The 21970-nt window shown below is 31.2% G+C and overlaps 1 protein-coding gene and 1 non-coding gene across 2 annotated transcripts in view; both read left to right on the forward strand.

Moving 5' to 3' along the window:
• The window catches only part of Smp_144210 (putative death associated protein kinase), a gene marked incomplete at its 5' end in the record, with an annotated part of 58020 nt that overhangs the window by 30452 nt on the left and 5598 nt on the right, over positions 1 to 21970 (forward strand). The window contains 7 exons of the mRNA XM_018795090.1: positions 2500 to 2695; positions 11638 to 11832; positions 14581 to 14725; positions 16387 to 16501; positions 18769 to 18954; positions 20144 to 20285; positions 20700 to 20951. Of these exons, the coding sequence (XP_018649437.1) occupies positions 2500 to 2695; positions 11638 to 11832; positions 14581 to 14725; positions 16387 to 16501; positions 18769 to 18954; positions 20144 to 20285; positions 20700 to 20951 (1231 nt within the window). The remainder of the gene's footprint in view (positions 1 to 2499; positions 2696 to 11637; positions 11833 to 14580; positions 14726 to 16386; positions 16502 to 18768; positions 18955 to 20143; positions 20286 to 20699; positions 20952 to 21970) is intronic.
• On the forward strand, positions 3396 to 3462 carry Smp_tRNA_01609_Gln_TTG.1.1. The gene has a single exon. It is a non-coding gene (tRNA).

Below are 21970 nucleotides of genomic sequence, written 5' to 3' on the forward strand. Positions count from 1 at the left end.
TCCTGGGTTCGAATCTCGCGGGGCGAGTTCGTGGATGCACACTGTTGAAGAGTCCCACAATAAGACAAAACGGCCGTCCAGTGCTTCCAGGTTTTCGATGGTGGTCTACCTTCAATTGACTCACGCTTTCAACTATGAAAATATTCTATTGTTGTATTAATTCATTTAGCTTTGACAATATTTTGAATTATGGTTTATTTTACAAAGTTTATTTGGGTTCTACTATAAAATATTTAAAGTATTCCTTTTTAAGTAATATCTTACACATATCAAACAGATTACTTCACTAATATTAATTAAATTCTCATAGACATTTATTTCACCAGTTAAAGTTTTAATGAATTAAAGTATGTTTGAAACGTGACCGTGATTTGATAAGGATTGTAAACAATTAATTGAAATATAAATGAAATTTTAGGAGTTAATGTTGCTTCATTGTTTTACTGTTTAAATCCTTTTTGAAACGGATATTTACTTTCCATAAAATTGTATCAGTTAAAATATATTTAATTGAAGAGAAAACAACAATAATAACAGAATAGTGCTTCGTTAATTTCTATGGTTCTACAACGATTGTCATTCTTGATTTAATTAAATTTATAAATTAGGAAAATTGTACTAAACAAGAATATTGATGATGAATACAATATACCTTTAAATATCATTGTTTCCTTATGGAGTTAAACTTGAAGCCCCAAATGCCTTGGTACGGCCGAGAGTGGGGAGAATCCGCTCTCCCTTTGCAAATGCTTTCACATGGCCACGCATATATATCCTTTTCCAGGGAAGTCCTACTCACTGCCTTCTCGTGACGGGGTAGTTGTTCACGAAAGTGAGAGGACGAAAGCGAATGTCCGGCGCTTAAGCCAGGTTGGTGGACACGGAAAGTGCACCTAGGGCAGTTGGAAAACCCTGATTCCAAACCAATGGTACATATGGGCTCCAGAATTTTGAGGGAACAAATTGCGTATGAACCAATTGTTGGTCACCGGCAACCATGTAACTGCATCTCTTCACGATGCTCCACTGCCTTGTGGGTTAGACCTTCAGGTCAAAGGCTCGGGGTGTGGCCCCCTAAGAAAACCACCTGCTTCAGTTTGGGCACCCGGACAGTATCACAGCCCTCACACAAATCGAATGCGATTTGTGTGGCGCATATGTATCTGGTGCCTATTTGTACCAATATTTATGTGTTTAAATAAATAAAAAATAAAGTCATGTATTTAAACTGTATGTTTTGTGTTTATTATTAGTTGTTGTCATCAAAACTCAACTTAGTTTGAACAGTTTTAATAAGACAAAAATTCGATTAAGGCGTGTTTCTAACAGGATTATGTTGGAACATGCTTATTGACCCGTTGTCAGTTAATCAGCCTTAGTGAATAAGTGGAGAAGTGAAAATTACAAATACACTGATATTTTCTTACTATATAAACCTAATTTAACTTGGTGGAATACAGTTGTGTCCTTGTCCAGGCGGTGTTTTGACTTATATAACATTGGAGTGAAGCAAAATATCCGAAGTATACCATGTAACAGAAGAATGCCAAGTTGAAGTAGGTGACATAACAGACAGTGCAAATCTAGATCCTATGAAATTAGTGAAAATCTGTAAAACTATTTTCACTATAATAAACAAATCAGCACAAAAATGATTATTACTGTAGTGGTTCTCAATATAGATTAAAATGGGATCAAGACATAATTAGCCTTGTGATAAAGCCTTTATTTCATAATTTGGCAAATAACCCATGAAGTCTAAATACGAGATCCGTTTACGTTCCAAATAGACTTTAGTTATGTGTTTTTGTGCAAAATATTTAGAATACGTTTGTGTAATTTTGTAACATGGAATATTTTGTCATCAAGTTGTCTGGTCTTTTCACGATTATACACAAGGAGCTTTCAACATCAGTAATCTTGATTTACGAGCAGGCATCACCAGGTCACGTTGATCACATTAAGTCAAGCAATCGATCGGATTTCCTTAAGTATACAATAATTCTTTCTCTATTACATTTAAATATATATTTATAAATATTCGTAAAATTTGATGCAATTTCACTCGTTACGTACCAACACGTTTATTTCTACGTCTTCATGACATTTAAGTGTATTTCAGTTAAGCTCTCTAGTTATAGACACTACTGTTTAGATATGCACTTCTCACAATGTTTTAGTGATACAAAGTTTGAAAATGACACTAAACATACTCAAAAACACAAAAACCAATCACTAATGATAGCCATAAGATAAATATCAATATTTTTTGAATCGGTACAATATAACTGTGACCTTCAGGAAATTTTACGAATATTTTTCAAAATTAGACGATCTAATATTATTGATTATTTGACGTGCACATATCAAATCAGTGAAACTCGTCGACTGCATCATTTAAATTGTCTTCATTTTAAATAATTTAGGAATAATTTTACTCAAATTGAAATTTTAATCATTTCGTTTTCATTATTATAATTAATATTAAAAATTTACAAGGAAAAGTGTACAGCTTGGATTGAACAATTAAGACAAGGTACACATCGTATGCCAAGAATAAAGCTTAAATTATTTGGTTCAAGTCTTGTTGGTAAAACTCAACTAACACATTCTCTTTACACTGGTCCAATATCGGCATATTTAAAAAAGAAGTTAACAACTGTTTCAGATTTTGCTGGATTAACTGGAGAAGTCAGTAAGTATTTCTTTTAATTTACTCAATAGATAAAATGTAACTGAAAAGACTTTGGAATTCAGAATTTTCTATTCATCTAACTAAGATCATGAATAGATGTTAGGAAATTGTGCATATTTTCAGCGTAAATAATATGATTATGAGTTACGTGCTTAGTATTCTATGATTTTCACACATTTTAAAACAAGTTTTGAACCAACAATTGATTCCGAAGTTAAAAATTTGATTCTCCATTAATTATTGAGTAATTAGAAAAGATTGTTTTAAGATAAACCAAAAGGTCAATTTTTGTTTGATCGAAGGCTTGGTCGTGGCAATCTCTCCGACGCTGGTTAGTATTCATAGTGATTTTTAGTTTTCAATGAATACTAACTGAAATTAATGTTTGACAAATATAACTTGAGAACTTTTGTTTGATTGAAATTACTGTTCAAAATCAATATTTGTAAGTAGTATTTGTTTTCAAAAAATGATCATTTTTGATAGGTTAAGTTAGTTTTCCGATAAATTTCTATAGAAAATATCTTGATTATTTAAATTCACTTAGTATTGTTTGTTTGAATCTTCCCATTGATGTTTAGGACTGCAACTGGTCAGTCTCTTAGTGGCATATGTGCATACTGTGCGTATTGCTTCGTTATAGCCTTAATTCACAAGCATTGTAAGCAAAGATGGATAGTGGCAAGTGGCTATCAGGACTCAGTAGCTGAGTGGACAACGCGATGGCGTTTGAAGCGAAAGGTACTGGGTTCGAGTCCCAGAGTGAACATCAACTGTGAGATGCAGGTACATCCAGCAGACGAGTCCCAAATAGGACGAAACGCGCTTTCTGGACTCCACTGTTAGCCACTATCCATCTTTGCTTGTCTTGATTATTTGTTTAACTTAGAGTAAAACATTTCATATTACATGATGAAATTTTTACAAGAATTATATAGATAAAATTAAGAAATAAATGAATTTTTGTATTGAAAGAATAATGGTTAGTTTGAGAACATATGAACTAATAATGTGGATAATAAGGACACTTCATTGGAAACACATGGAATATTGTATACAGTTTTGTGTGGGGTCATTTCGCGTTAGATTATTCACTCATAGTTTTCTATAAAAAAGGAAAACTGACAAATAATCTATTTTCAAAAGTTAACTGGTTCATATAATTAATATTTTACTTTTACAATCTCCATAAATACCATTGATTGATCACTGACTAATGACTAATTTCGTGTTTGTTAAGTACTCTTTTACTGATCGGATTTTATCAAGTTGGAAGGTTCCCATTAGCCTAAGTTCTACAGATGATTAATCTCGCTCTAAATAGCTTAATGCTGACTTCTCAGGCTGTGAAACTGGGTGTCCCTGTTCCAATCCATTGAGTGATAGTAATCGCATCAAGAACTTAGGTACACCTTGTTAATGAGAGACAACTGGCTTAAAGCAGGTTCTCCTACTGTCTACCGATGATCACTCAACACGTTCATATATGCACATTCTCTACTTTTATACCTCCCCGAATTTAGTTAAAAGAGAAAGTTCACGATTTTATGACGCAGCCATGATCTCCAGAGTTATTGAAGTCGGAAGTGGTATAGTAACTCACTATTAACATTGGATGACATTCGCGCTATGTAGCTAACCCACTTAAGTCAGAATCTTTTATATCCGCAAACATTAACTGATTACTACTATATTTATTGTAAAAGATACAGATCCAACGTTCAATATTACTTGAGATTGTAACTGTCCATTACTGAGGCGTTCCATAGTAGGTTAAGATCATATCCACATGTTTAATATTTAATAGTTCTCTATATGTTATTAGTGTACCTTTTATTTGACTGATCTCTTTTTTTTTTTAATCTCAAGTTCAAATCACTTGATTACGATCATACATACTATGGATTACTTTTGTGGAGTATATAGGTGTTCATATGACCTACATCTTGCTAAAAAAAGTCAACATTTCGTTAGACTTTATTACAATACCTGAGTTGAACAGTTGTATTCTTACCGAAATTATTCAATTTTTGTTGTTGTTATCTAATGGTACAATCATATATTAAAATACAAATAAAATAAATTTAAGTAAATGCATAATTCACTATTGAAACAAAAAAATAATTTCTTTATTATCTTTATCCATTTCTTAATATTATTGACTTTTTTTACAAACTTGTTAATGAATAGGCGGTGAATTCTCTAGGCATTAAATGACCTGCTTTAATTCTTCCCAAATTTCCTCTTCACTTTGATTTAAAGAGATAAGATTTCCATTTTTAAAAAAAATTAAGCTTAACTGTGAAGGCCATTAAATGTGAAGTCAATCAGAATTATACCCTAGTTTATTTGGGCGAAATGTGATTTATGGATTTTTCTTTATAGAATCAAATGATTTAGATTACAACTTAGTTTTTTTGTCCAAGGATAAAATTACAAAGGGATATAATTTGGCCAAATTATTTTCGTACATTTTGCTGATTTTCCTTCTTTTTTTTAAAAGATCGGTGAAAGAAGACATTGTTTACTGATACAACTATTGAATTTTGACTTTTGTAGTTCTGTGAACGTTTCCTATGTTAGTCTTTTTTGTATTTATTATGAAAAGGAAGATATTAATCCAGAACTTATACCAAAGGGTTAAAGCCGTTTTTTGTCGTTGATAAAATAAATCATTAAGAAACGATTATTTACGTTATTAGGCTTCAGGTTAAGATAACCACTTCTCGGACCATACAGTAATCATTTAGGTGATGCATTATAGAAGATATTGTTCATACATTTAAGAAAGAGCCTAAAAGAACTGAACACTACTTCAAGGTGTGAATAGTAAATATTTTCACGTTAGTGTTGCTAGCAGTATAGCTCTACGTGTGTAGAACGGATTAAGACAGCATTTCGTAAGAAATTAATATATAAATCTCTCAGTGTGAATGCCCTGATCTTGTTACACCTAAAAAGTTCCAAGACCAAATAGGAAATTACTGGCATCAAATGAAATTTTGATCATATATGTAGTGAACTATATTTGTCGTTTGGTTACTTTAGACTTTTAATAAAAGTCACATTTAGACTGCACTAGTTTGTTGTTGAGTTGATACTAGGCTTCTGAAAGTTTATGTAATTTTGTCTCTTTAATGGATGCTAACTTATCGTCTTTAAATTTAATTATTGTCGTTGTTGTGTCGATTCACCTTAACTACAATTGTTTCGATTGCTTAATTGATTTGTCGATTATATGGAAACACACTTAGACCAGATAGTTTCGTTGACTGCCTCAGAACCAAGATTCATTACTCATAGTCTTATAGTGTGATTAATTGTCTTTTGTCAAACTCTAGCATCATTCATTTTTTAAGCAAGTTTGTTCTTATTTTCATATAGTTCTATTCATAAAATTATCAAACAGTTCTATCTCTTGCAATAAACTGAAACTAATTAAATAATAATAGGAAACTAGGAAAAACTATAAAGCTGTTTTGTCCAAGATCATAACTACTCACCTATATATATCCAAGATCTAGCACAAGATTGAATATTAAACGCTAAGGTTTTAAACGAACTTAATAATCTTAAACCAATCAGCAGAAATTCGATAGAATCTACTTGTTAAATTCGGTTGCCATATCTAAATTCAATTGATAGATGTTATCTAAAATCTTGATTTTTCCCACAAATTACAATTAATTCTGTTCTTTCATAATTTAGGTCCGAAATCTAGTTTATATCGTCATCAATATCCATATATGTGGGATATAGAAGCGGAACATGAAAATTATACGCATGGAATTGATGTTCATAGTAAGTCACTTGTATATAGTCAACAATTCATAAATATTTTATTATTTTACTTTCATATATATAATGTCAGCACAGTGGATTTGTGGATGTTGTAGAGTTTTCACTGTTCAAATGACAACGAACTAATCTTAGTAAGACCACTATTGGGAACCTGGAAACAATGATTGCTCGGTTTGTCCTATTACGTGATTTCTCAGAATTCTCCATCTACGTGCCCACACGCGGGACCTTCGGCCTTGCACAAGAACGCTTAAACTCTTGGCCCCTGAGTTGGGATCCAATGGTATTAATATCTAACTTCAATCAATTTACTATACTACGCAGCCTTCATCCGTTGCTTGTGATATATAAAACTGTCTTATACTCGACATGGATTGAACTCACTATTAAACCCATGAGAATCCTACAATCTCCACGAATCCCCTACACTAATAATAATCTTGTGTTCACCAGTGACCAGATTTAAGATGTAACTCCTGGAGTTCTAGTGAAAAGCCGTGACCAGTGGAGTCCGATCAATGTCGAGCGTGAGATAGCAATCCACTCCAGGCAATCGATGAGGTTTGCGCAGCATTGTCGATTGATTGAAGTTAGACAATAATACTGTCGGATGACGGCTCAGTGGTTTAGAGGTTAAACGTTCTTGCACGAAAACAAAGGTTCTGGGTTCAATTCCTCAATTCAGGGTCGTGGTTACCCATTACTTGTGAGCTGAATATCTATAATAATTTATGATAGTGTCATCTGTGTTCCCCGCCTTCTGAAAAAGAATTATTAAATTAACTAATGGATAGATGAGAACGGAAAGCATCGGTTATAATAAATGAAATCGAAGCTTAATTTTTCTCTTCTTTTATGCAATATATCCATGCAAATATATTGCTTTACAATTATCTTAAGACATAATTGTCAGATTAGAAAATAACGATAAAAAATGTGAAAAGATACGATAAGTGACGTTCTGTTATAATAATTCATTCTTCTTTAACTCTTATTTAATGGATTTAGAATAACTTGTATGTCGTAGATAGAAAATGGTTATTGATGCAAACCCATAAATGGTGATCTGTTGTTATAATCTTTTCCTTTGATAATAAGCAATAAACCTGTGAACTATAACTTAATGGGATAATAAAAGTCACTAGGTATGGTATATTTGTATGCATAGTAGTCTTAAAAAAATAAAACGTTAGGCCTCTTTGAATATTCCCGTTGTTGTTTTTGACTGAAGACTGGAATTGATTAGACTTTTTTAGCATATCTGCATCCTGAGCGGATTGTATCAGCAGTGATATGAGGTTTGAGTCATTTTAAGCAGAGATAGATAGTTCCTAGCAGTGAAATCAGGACGTCCGTTTTGTTCTATGTGCAACTCACAAGCTAGGTGTACCTGCGTCTCAATGTTGATGGTCACATCGAGATTTGAACTGAATGCCTTTTGCGCTAAACCCTAACGCACCATCCGCTGAACTTGAGAATCCAGATAGCTACTGATCTCCTCATCAGGGATGAATTTTAATTTATTTGTATGGTTGTTTGAGTTTTGTGAATTAATGGTAATATAAAGGGTATCTGTTCAGGATGCACATATGAAATCCTTAATATTAACAATAGAAACATTTCAACAACCCCTACAAATAAATCAAAACTCATCTCCGTTGTTCAAGCTGGTGGCTACCTCAACTTAACAGCCCAGTGGATATCCCGCTGAGCATTTGAAACAAAGATACGCAGCTTGGGTTCACATATGAAAATTAACCCTGAGGTGTATGTAAATCCTGCCAACGAGTCCCAAGTAAGACGAAACGCGCATCCTTTATTTCACTGCTAGCCTTTACTCGATTCCCATTTGAATAAAATATGTTTTGAATTCTGGTCGATGAAATATATAAATTACAGTTCTTAATTATTTTTAAGCTTCATCATTTGTAAACAGGAAATATTTTATTCGTACAGAGAGTTTATAGATAAACTAGTGGTTAAAAGATTATTAGCTCTAATTTTTGTCAGCTGTCTGCGCGAATAGTGTAATTTAAAACCACTGTACCTAGTTTACAACAAACCGACAGTGTATGCCAAATAAAATGGATCTCATTGACACATTGGTAGATGAAACTAGGAATTTCATTTACTTGTTTCTTATCAAGCTTGCTTGGTTGTAAAGATAAGAAAATAGTAAAATTTGACTTCGATACTATGTGGTCACTAGTAAATGGCTTCCAGATGTATTTAACAATATTTTAATGTAAAGATATGAACTGTGTAATTAAATATAGTGGATGCAATATAGTAACTCACCGGGGTTATTTGTCATGCGTTGTGGTACACCAGAAAAAAAAATTAAAAATGTACTCACAATCATCGGCTTGACTTTATATGATCCAGTGAGTACGGGCTTTTGAAGAGTCTCAAAGTAAGACGAAACAGCTATTTAACGCTTCTGAAAACGTTTATAACCTTACTAGATTTTCTTGTTTCTTTGATAAATACCACAAGTGTTCTTACTTTATATATATATATATATATATATATATATATATATATATATATACTGAATACAATACAAGTTGTTTGTTCAAACAATTCATTGAAATATAAACTCTTAACAATAGAATAACTATCAAAATCAAGCTACTCATCAGTATATAATATAAAGGAATAGGCTATAGCTATTGTTAATATACCGTCGGAAATAATTGAACAACTCATCGTGTACTGAGTTCATCATTACCATTTCACCTATTGTTACTTGGATTATTTCAATTATTCTGATAAATCTCAACTAAATATGAGCGGGGATTCTATTCTATTTCTTAAGAATTATTACTACTCTAGTATAATATTGAAATAATTTAATAATTTGTCATTTTATACAAGATTTCACTTCATCACCATAGCCAACAGTATAACATTTACATATAGCATTCCTGTTAAGATGAAAAATAAACAAATCTCGAATGCCGATCATTCCTTTTTTAATTTGGTATTATTAGTATAATCTTGAAAAAACGTTTCACTGTATTACAATGGGGAAAAAGCGATCAGATTATCGATCACTTTCGTGTATCATACATTTACATTAGGTCCGTTTATTTATTCGTCACTTGCAATTTCCATAATAAAAATCCAATGGAATCCTATATTTATACATAATTAATGAAGACTTATTAATTTATTTGTTGTTATATTCAACTGTCATATTAGAAGAATAAAAAAGCTATTGCATCATTTATATAATTTATGGGTTCATATAAACATACAGTAAAGGGTTTTGGAGATTGTTGAATTCCGATTGAGATCGTGAACGGATCAATAATATTGTTATGTATTTGACCTAGGCTGTAGCCAATTGTTATGACTTGATCAAGGTCGTCGCTGATTCGTTATGACCTTACGAATTTAACAAGGACGTAATTCGCGTAAATTATCCACCAATAGAATACGACTTCTACGACCTTCACACTGTGACAGTGACGTCCGATTAGTATGAGTAATCTAGCGTCCTTATTGGCCCTTATCCGCCTAACCCGTCCACTTGAGTCCAAAACACCAGTAGCAGTTGCTGTAATGCGAATCGTTTATTTCAAACATACTTTGTCTATATACCAAACAGGCAGACCACACCATAAAATAGAAAATAATATTTGCACAAAATCAAGCCAAACGTGGCTGGAAGCGTGGGAGACAGTACTCAATAAACCGAGTATAATTTAGGAACAATAAATCATATAATAATAATCAATAGGTCAAAATGAAGCTTGTAATAAGATGAATATAGACATAGATAATCCAGTTACTGAATAGTTATACTATAGGAATATAAATAGATTAATAGTCTAATAAGAGGTCCCGTAAGTTATAAGTACTTACTTTTTTCCTAGTATATAACAAATATCATCACTGTTTTTATGTATTTTGACAGTAGCTATAACCATTGATAGCTATTAAAACATTATTGGAATTGAATAAAAAAAGACAAATTGAGATACGAATCATTTTAGATTTAAACTAGAAAAAATTACTGGATTTATATATGAATTACAAAGTGTATCTACCTATGTGGTGTATACTACTCATGTTGACAGATATAAGTAGTATGTAGCGCAAATCGTAAGTGTAATTTCTAGCAGCAGAAGATAGAGAAGATTGAATCGAAGAGAACAGAAATCTAAACAGAAAGCAACGGTAATAACAACAGAATTAAAAGAATCAGGAAGCATGCAAAGGTCAACAGATGGTAGATGTGCAAATGATGTATTTAATATATGGTTTTCATATTTCACGATATATATATACTAAGATGATATAAACTAAAACCATACGATGAAGCAGTTTAAATCCGGTTGCCCAAATGTTTCCAATATTTCATTTTGTTTAAAAAGGAATTGTAGTATCCAATGTTTTTAATTTTTAAGAGGGAGAAAATCTTCTACGATATTTTTATATTTAGTTATTCGTGAGAAATAAGAAATTATTGCAGTCCTCCAGGACGAAGAATTCTTATTAACTGCTTGTCGTATTAAATGACGTACCCATTGAATTTGTTCGACTTAATTTAAAAGTGAGATTGTACATCTCAACCAATACGTTTTTATGATAAATTTACTTATTTGGATCATTGAGATGATAAATATTCCCTGTACATGATTCCGAGATGTTAATTCACATTATTTAAGGTTATATAATATACTAATATGCGTTACTTTTAATTTATAAATCACGATTTACAGCAAACAAATGATCAGGATACTACGGAAACTAACCTTCAGAGAGACTAAATTCATAGAATCAATGCTAAGGATTAAAGTGAAAAAACACTTTCCTATACTTTTAATCAAAAATATCTTCATTTAAATCAAAATAAAGTGCGGATTTGTTTTGTTGTGCAGTTGTACGATTATGATACTGATATTCAAGCTTTCTATACGTGAGTCTAACCGTTTATACGAGTAAGAAATCTATAGTGAGAAGACTTTATCAAGAAGACATGAATCAAGAATATGCACTTTTCCCTTGGAAAATAAATTTAAAAGCAATGAATTGCTGAAAATGTTATCCATTATTTGAAAATTAAACTTAACAATCATATTGAAAATTGAAATTCACTTTTTTTTCTGCATAAAATTTTTCTTCTTTTTTAGTTACCAATGAATATACACTATGGGATTTTTCTGGATTTCCATCATATTATTGTTTTTATGATCATTTCATTGGTGATATTGGTTGTATACATTTAGTGCTATTTAATTTAATGGATTCATTAGAATGGAGACGTAGAAGTGTACGATTCTGGCTTGATTTTCTTTATGCTCGTATACCTGTAAAAGGACCTTTATGTAAGTAAATTATTTTCTTCCATCAAGACGTTTTTACTAATTTCATTTTGCTACTATTATTTTTACTATATTAGTATTATTGTATGTATAATCTGAAGAAAACTGGAAACATGAGGACAATAAATACCTGAATGATTCACCAAGATAATAGTTTACAAAACAATCTAGCACATAAATGATAACAGGCTAATCACAGTAATTTGTCCTGTTGTCGTTCTGCGCTTTCTGTTTTTGTCCTATTCTTTTATTATTATAAGTACCATTTAGTGACAATGGAATCACTCTTTACTATACCATTCTTCCCCATAAGTAACATGCCAATCCACCTAATGAAAAGGTACTGGTTTCCAACTTCTGTTTCACATTACTCTAATCCTTGTGACAAATGTTTTTTAAAAATGATTTGTGGATCCCGTCTTTTCAAAAAGTTTGCCCCAATGCCTCTATACTTTACACGTTTCATTCCTTTCTGTATCACTGTGTTTATACCTTTGAACTGATATAATTTCGTTAATTAACAGATAATTCACATTTAAACATTATAAAACATGAGGTTCAGCAATTTATTATCAAGCTGTACAATCGTAGGTTTATGAAATTTTTTTTAAGTACTAGTTCCGTGGGGTGATGTGAACAAGGAATAACGAAGATGATGTCATAGAAAGATTATAATACTAGATTACGTAATACGAATATTAACAATAAACTTAGTCATCTTACTACATTCACGTTATAATTTGTTACTAACTTATTAATTCTATTGTTATTAAAACACACTTATGTGTACAAAGAATGTTCTTTTCAATAATTTCTCATCAGGTCCTACAATTATAAATCCAAATTAATAATCCACAAAAAATTGACCAAATTTAAGTCAGAGTACATCATTTGAAATTGTAACATGTGAATCAAGGAATGTTTGTGATATAAAATAAAATCGAATTGTTAATGTCGGGATGACGAATATGAAGTGTTAACTAGGATCATTTTATAAGTGAAATGAAATTGTGAGATAAACGATCAGAATAAATATGGTTATTACTCGTATCACGTAATCTAGTATTATAATCTTTCTATTACATCATTTTGGTTATTCCTTGTTCACATTTCCTCACGGAACTAGTACTTTTAAAAATTTCATATATATACGATTTTACAGCTTGATAATAAATTCGTTGAAAAGAGATCCCTTTGCTGAAGTTTGAATGTCATCTGATAAGAGAATACATCATATATATCTCAAGTCAAAGAATAACTTAACCTGAAATTGGCCTTATTTTTTCAACTCCTGTGTACACTTTCAAGTACAGAATAATTGAGAATGACATCATTTGATTTTTAAAGCTTCTCACCTAGCTTATTCTTTCCCTCAGTTTTGATTAACCCGGGAAAAATTGATATTTATGGGCGAGAGAGCAGTTCACTTGATTATGGTCGAAACCTTAATGAAATGTTTGAATAGGACTTAATAATCTATAAAATTTATTCCTCTCTATCTTTCACTTCCATTGTAACTGAAGTATAAGCATTCTTACGATTTGTTATTCTTCTAAGGATCTTGACTCTTAGCTTTATAGCAGTTTCAGAGCGATCTCAAAAGTAAGCATTACAAACATATATGTTTTTCATTTTTGTAACGGTTCATATTTTCTCGTATTTGATATAAAGGATTTCTGAGGCTAATGGTGTAGTGAATGAGAACTCAGGGGAAAGACCAATTTATTGTTTCATGCACAATCACACAGTAGTTTAGTGAAATGTAAAAATCATACAGCATTTATACATCTCTGAATTGTCTCTTACGAGCTTCTTTGTTCCTTCATTCCTGTTGTTGTCTTGATTGCGTTCAGTTTCCTTCTCTCTTCCCTTCATTTCAATCTTCTCAACCTTCTGCTCGCAGACATTCCACCTCCTACTGGTGTTACATCCTACTTATATCTGTCAACATACGCAGCATACATCACAATAGTATCTGTACTCACTAGGTCAGTGGATAAGGGCTTGCCATCTGCAGTGAAAATTACTGAGTTCGAGTCTCATTTTGACACATCAACACTTATGACAACTGTTTATCCAGCTGAAGAATCTCAAATAAGACAAAACGGCCATCTTCAAGTCCAACTGCTAACCACACACTAAATATATTGAGTTCATCCAATTTTTAAGTTAGTTTTCGTCACTTGGCAACTAGCTTACCTACACATTTAACTAGCTGACATTCGAAATCTGAATTCATTGTTTGTTTTTTTCAATGTAATTGTATGAGTTATTGAATTATTTTGAATTTGTCGATACTCGTATTGTCTAACATGTTTTTCAGGATTTAATTCGTTTGATAGTAGTGTTTTTTTAAAAAAGAAATTTACTTTTAAATATTGCAAGTATATTTCGACGACTAAATGTTCATTCTACTGTCTGACAATCAAGTTCAGCCACTAAGTTTAGTCTTTGTGTTTGTTGTTGATACTTATTATTGGGAAAGATACACTATTTCAAACAAGTGAATACGGTTCTTTAGTAATTTCTCATCTCCACCTTTTATAAGCTACAGAAAGTTCTCATAATACAACTAAATCCGACACAAGGAGTAATTTAACAGTAGTACACTGTAATCGCTATTTATTTATAGACTACTAATTAACTTTCAACGTCGTTTTTAGAAAGAAAAATAAGAAAAAATACTTTATTAAATACAGCTTAATAGTATGTTTTCAAATTTAATAATTATATCTTATTTATTTGTTTAAGTGTTTGGAGGACGACCGACAGAAATGGCTCGCATAATTCTTGTTGGAACTCATGCAGATGTGGTTCAGTGTCAAAAAGATCAAAATGGATTTTATTATGATGAAGAGACTTTATTGTTTTTAAAAGAAATTATACTGGAATACCAGTAAGCAGCAGAATGTTTTATTCTTTGATTTTGAATGTGATGCAAAGAGTTTTTGTAGCGGTGTGAAAAAAAAATTAGTTTTCTGTTAATGCATATTCACTTCATGTTCACTATAAGTAGTACGTTATCAATATAACTTCTATGAACTTTTATTAACCCCTCCTGCTTCCGTTTTCAATTATTTCTCTCACAGAATCTTATTGACGTTCACATATTTCCTGGATTTTATTTTTTATCATATAGACTGACTATGCTATCAATTATTGATTTCATGACCCTCACATATCACCTTTTACCTTGATTATAATTAATAGTAAAACCTATTCTACTCTGCATTAGTACTTTACACCATATAAATACATATCGATCTTAACTAAGTTTATACACACACATTGTGTGTATTATTAATGTGATTTGTGTGACATTTCGAAAATATCTATGTAAACTTCAAAAATTAAAGTATGTTAAATGTTTGTTTATAATTATATTAATCATTGTAATTTCATGCTGAATGCAATGGATGAGAAGTCATGAAGTGGACTGACTGATGAATTCATTTTATTCAGCAAAGTTTGTTGAATTTTCTCTGTTTAGATTTGTCAAAGGGATCTGGTTACATAAAAAGAAAGTTCTATTATTGTTTGTGTAACTTCAGATTCAACATGTAATATTTGTAATTAGAAATTTTCATTTATATTCTTAACTAAGTGTTATAATAATCACACGGAACTATAAATCATAGTGGTGAAAGCCTATTCACTCTTCAGCGTGCAACTTAATATAAACAATACTTATGAAAAGAAACCCCAGTAGATAATTTTCACCCAACTTTTGTCATAATTAATATTGAAATGATTTATATTATATGATATATTAATTATAACTATTAGTTTATAAGGGATTTATGAAGACTACTTAATTCTATTGTCAACATTACGGACTACTCGTAATTTGAACAAGCATAGAAGACCAAGAATAGTTGGATATCTGTTTTGTCTTAGTACGAAACTCTTCAGAAGTGCCCACCCATTATCCCACTAGCGATCAAACATGGAAATTTCAAGTTTTGAGGCAAAAGCTTAACCTTCAGATCATTGAGTTATCATCTACTAGTGTACACTTCTAACCTTAATATACTTCATGATATTAAGCAACCATTTTCCAATGTCATTTTTAAGTAACAGCCTCACACTTGACATAAATGAACTACTCCACCGATCATGGATTTGTTTTAGAACTCCAGGAGTCACCCCTCAAAACCAGTTGCTAGTAAAACCTGAAGTTCCTGAGTACGACCCCCTGTGGGATCAGGGGTGCGCATCACTAAGCAGTTCCATGCTAGGATGAAATAGCTGTTTAGTGCTTTCTGATTTCCAATGATATTTTTGCCTAAGATGTTAACTATTAAATTCTGAAATATTTCAGTGATTATACTTGCGTGGTTCAATTTTTTGTCTCAACGTTTTTTTAGAAATAATTAAATATGACTTATGTACAACAATGTGACTTACTTTAAGCACAGTCCTTTTTGTGAAAATATTTGTCCAAATCTCGATGATAGTGAATAAAAATTTGTTTAATATTACTTGGTAGGAAAATGTACTCATGATTTTTGTTCATTTACTCTGTGTACTTTAACGTGCTTTTATTTTAATTATTAGAGATAAGTTAGACATACATGAAATTATTTATCTGCTCGACGCAAGAGATGGAACATCTTTAGAAATGAAACAACTAAAAACGTACTTGACAGATGTTCGGAATATCATAATACAGGTATAAATTGCTTTATTTTGTTTCATATTTATATTTCTGCACATTTATGTTTTCAGTATAGGGTTTTGGAAATTGTTGAATATCATTGATATCGCGAGTAGATCAAAATTACTCGACCATAGGAAGCCTGAAAGTACTGAATGGTAGTTCCGTCCTAGTATGTGACTCCTCAATAGTTCTCATCCACGACCCTCCCACAGGCAGTCGAACCCACGAGCTTCGGCCTTGCCCACGAACGTTAACCTCTATGACATTGGGTTTGGGATTCAATAATGTAAAAGTCTTACTTCAATCTCCATAATTTTTTACCGACAAGTAACGTGTACTCACTAGTGACTAGGTTCGTTAGGAAATTTACGAGGTTCTGGTGGTGCTAAATCGTTCCAAGTGAGTAGAACGCTCCCACCGAAGACAATAGAAGATGATCGCACACTATCATGGACTGGTTGAATCTAGACTTTTAAACCATTGGATTCTAGATCAGTGGTCTAGAGACTAAGCGTTCTAGTACGGTACCGAAGGTTCCCGATTAAGAAGTACTGTATGCATACTACTGAGGAGTTCAGTGCTCTGACGAAACGGCAGTTCAGTGCTTCCAGGTTTTTAGTGATTGTCTTACATTGATCGATTTGAGATTTCAATGACATTTCTCTTGAATAAACAGTTTGGTAGATGCACTTTAATTATTTTTTATTGAATAATCTTATTTGACTAAATTTGTTTAAAAACTGACTGTAAACAAAAGAAATAACGTTTTAAGTATATCTATAGGGCTGCAAAAAATGGAAACAGCTATGGCTATTAAGTTAATATATTTAACTTACAATTATTCAATCTTGATTATGAAATTTTTCTTCAAGTTACCATTATATAAACAGTTGAGCTTTTTAAAAAGAACTCTAATTGGTTTAGCACATCAATATGCACTGAAAGTTTTTAAAGCTGCGTTGAGTTTCATTAACTTTAGTTACGGAATATGATATCTCTATGTTGTAATATTAACATACAGTTACTGAATACCAAAAGTTACAAAGTGAACTCATCTTAGTTGGACAAACATTGGAAATCGTGAAGTATTTGACAGTAGTAAACCATGAAACTCAACAATCCCTACAAAGCTACCATCGTAATTATAGTTACGTAACTAATGGTGATTGATTTTGAGAGGTAATTCTTCTAGTTCTAATGAAAAGTCGTGATCATTGGAGCTCAGTCACATCGGGTATGTAGTAGTTACCAATGACATTGGAAGATGGATGGTAATTAAAGTTAGAAATAAAAACTCGTGGATAATAAATTAATGACCTAAGTGCTAAGTGCTTGCCTCGAGGCTTGAAATTTCTATGTTCGATCGCTAGTAGAATGATGAATGTACATTTTTGAGGAGTTACATACTAGGACGAAATAGTTGTCATAGTACAATGCTTCTTTGTTTTTAGTGCTCATTTAACTAAGCTTGGTTCGTGGTGCAATATATTAAACTGAACAATCTCTAGAAATCTCTTACAATTTCAAAATGACTGCTTACTTATTTTGTAATTGCAAAGACAAGACTCATATTGTCATAACAGTTTTATAGTAAATCATGAACATGACGATAGGAAACTACAAAGAAATAAGCTACATGTAATCTGAATAATAGATTGTTTAGTTCACCAGGAAAAAATTGATTATTTAAGTACACAGTGAGAATTAATGATATAACTAATATAACATAAAATGATTGAAAGAATATATTGAAAAATTTTCTAACTGATCAAATTATGCTAAAAAGATCCTATCAGTGGTTACTATAAAATGTTAGTGTACTGTGTTTAACATTATCGAAGGTACTATTAGCGATGTTTAAGTTTTCTGCAGTACATATCTCTCACTTTATAACTACATATATAGGTATCTTTTCTTTTTTTACGATTAAACGAATGTGTATTTGAGAGTTATAGCCAAGAGTTCTTAAGAAGGAAGGCTTGTTTTCTGGTTGTCAGTCATGAGAAGTGTTTAAATAAAAAAAGGATGTTTGTCCAGATGCCTCAAAATTTCTTTATTCAGAAATATATTGAAATTGTAATCTGGTACACATTAATATATCTAGTTACTTAGCGCTGTTTTGATACTTAACGTTTCAGATCTGTTGACAATATTCATTTTAGTCTGAAAATCTTGAAGGTAGTTAGTATACTTACAGCCTCATTGATTAACTAAACAAAATGGATAATAGAAAAAAAGTTGACATTTTACAAAGCTCTTGGTTTACTTTTTATTTATAGACACTTCCAAGGACAAATTCTTTAATGATCGATTTATCAAATAAATTGCCAGAATGGACAGTTAATGATGTATTTCCTATATGTAATTTGGATGAATTTGCTGAACGTGTTCATGAACATATTAATCCATTGTGTACAGATGAACATTTAGTAACTCTTATTGAACATTTACAATATGCTGGGAATGTAAGATCTTCACTAATTTATTCTCATTTTTAAAGTATATTCCTGCTATAACTTATTACCTTTGTTAATTTGATCGGTTTTTTTTAGTGAAATTGACTAGTGTAACAAGCAGTAAACTGTTTATTATGAATATTTGATTGAACCCAAAATGGATTATAATATGGGAAATGATTAGGTGTAACAAGTTGAAACTAAGTAGTTATTTTGTCCTATTTATTTTATTTGGAATTTAGTAACAGGTTTGTTTTGTGGAAATCCACCTACAACCTGAATCAGTATTTAGAATCCCAAAAAAAAACTTATTGATATACACAGAAAAGATGTGATTGCATGTGTACATTTCTGTCTCATAGGTTACCTAATTTTTCAATCCGGATAATCTAATAAGGTGGTTGTAATATGACTTTGATTGATCGATTAAAAGGATATCATAATATATGCTTTCATCATTTCCTTTGTAATATCCCTTTTGAAACATGTAACCACCTCATATCTAATTTCAGAATCAGTGTGTCTCTACTTATTTACGAGATCTCAAATTAAAATAAAATAGCTTTTAAAATTCTTTTTGTTTCCAGTGATTATTTCATCCAAAATTTTTAAACAAATAATTTTACACGATTATCCATGCTCATAATTGAAAGAATCACCTAATGTAACCTACCTAAAACTGTCCCCTACCTGTGCATGTTTCAATCAAAGCAACAACCAGTCTTTTTTAATCAATTAAATTTAGACAAAAATTAATTTCAAAGTGAACACATTCAACAAAATTCCTATTCAAATAACAATTGTATGCTTATCGATGACGAACTTTTAGATGAATATTTGAAATCAGTGTTTGAGAGTGTTCAAATTTGCAAGAAATAATTCAGTCATCTACTGTTGACAGTCGATGATTATTTTATATTGTCTCAAATTGACTGCATTCGGAAGCATAGGACGTTGAATTTCTAACAAACTAAAACCACTGGTTCTAGTTAAGGAGTTGAAAACTATGACTTTTGATTCCATATTTGGGTTTTGTTTTCACAATCCTGCGGACTCTCCAATCTAATATAAAATAAATGTACAGTGCGTTTTGGTTTTCTGTTATTCATCAGATGATTTCAATGTCTAATTGTTTAATATTTTTTGAACTTTAGTCTCAGAGTAACCTTTTGGATTTCCTTCGATTTTTATTTTACAGATTTTGTATATTCAAACAACTTCACGTAATACTACTGTCAATAATTCATCATCAGTTACCAGTGATGATAATGATAAATATTATTATTATAAAGATGATTTGATTATATTAAATCCAAATCAATTATGCAGTGGTATACTAGGTAAGTGTTTCTCTGAAAGATTTCTTCATCGGACTCGAATCACTGGCAGTTTTACTCTAGATGATATACAATTATTTGTACGTGAACAAGATACACAAATTTTGCTTAAATTGCTAGAATCATTTGGTTTATGTGTGTGTTGTATTGTTAAAGAGCATCGTCATTTAAAATCACGAAATAAAAAGAAACATTCAACTGATTGTTTTGAATTATTTGAACAAATTAGTAGTAGTCCACTGTCAAGACCATTAACACCAGATATTGAACACACTGATCGTAATGGTAACAACTACAACAGCAATAATAATAATAATAATGGTAATAATGATTTATACTTAAGCAATAATACACAATTTCCAAAAACTATTGTATTCGATATTTCTAAATTGAATAATACTTCTATCACAAATGAAGAGATACAAATTGAAATGCCACGTTTAAATCAAATTCCATTATATCAAGGTTTATGGGATAATAATAATAATGAAAATAAAAGAATGATATATTCTGGCCTACAATTAATTACATCCCCAGGACAATTTATACATTTAATGCCACGTATACAAGTTCAATTAAGACGTGAGATTTCAATGAATCGAAAGAAACTTATTCAAAAAAAATTATCAAATCAATTTGATAGACTGACTTTAAAAGGGTATCATAATGGTAATCAGAATATTAATAATCATTTCTATACAATATCAGAATTATATTTGAATTCGTTAGATTTTAATTTTAATAATAATAATGACAATCATATTACCAATTCTATTTACAATAAACGAAGAACAAAACATTCACATTCATGGAATTTAGTACAATGGCTTCATGGATCAAAAATTACTGATTCTAAAGGTGAAATACAAATTTTTTTATGTATTGATGAATATAAACAAGTAAGTTAACATGATTGATTAGTGGTTGGTTATCCTTTTGAGAAAGTATTTCTTTTTATTGCTAAACATAACATAATCACTAGTCCAACTTTCTACTATTTGTAAAAAACGGCAGTTGTTCTTCAGGAAGATAAACAACTCAGTTAAAATAACTCACTTGATTATGAGTAAACAAGTTGTTCAGTTATGTAATCAAATGAAAATAAATAGTCAGAGCAAATATTGATTCAGAATAATATGAATTCATTATATTTCGTGGTTTCTCATCAGCTGCTTACAACCAAATATGCATTAGAGTCTTAGCATTGGGGTAATAAATAGTGTGGAACAATTGACATAAGTGAATGTAAAGGATTGGAATGGCAAAAGCTTATCTATGATAACTATATATATATATATATATATATATATATATATATATGCAAGAAAAGGTCAGAGGTTATCAGGTGTTAAAACCAAGGAAGCATACAGGGTGGGTGGTGTAATAGGTGAGTGGAGTTCAGAGACAGATAAAATAATATATGTGATATATAAGTTTGTTTATTTGTGAAAAATATTACTTACAAATTTTAGACGAATTTCATTCCCAGAAGGGGTTTTGTGGATATGACAGTAATTTTATCGAGTTGAGATCATGAGTCAATTGAAGCCAGACCACCATGGAAAACCTGGAAGAACTGGACGGTTGTTTCGTCCTATTGTGTAACTCCCCGGCAGTGCCCATCCACGATCCCGCCTCGCGTGATTAAAACGCAGGACCTACCAATCCAGTGCTTCCAGGTTTTCCAT

Source organism: Schistosoma mansoni, chromosome 1 (assembly GCF_000237925.1).
Source record: "Schistosoma mansoni strain Puerto Rico chromosome 1, complete genome".
Taxonomy (NCBI): Eukaryota; Metazoa; Platyhelminthes; class Trematoda; order Strigeidida; family Schistosomatidae; genus Schistosoma; species Schistosoma mansoni.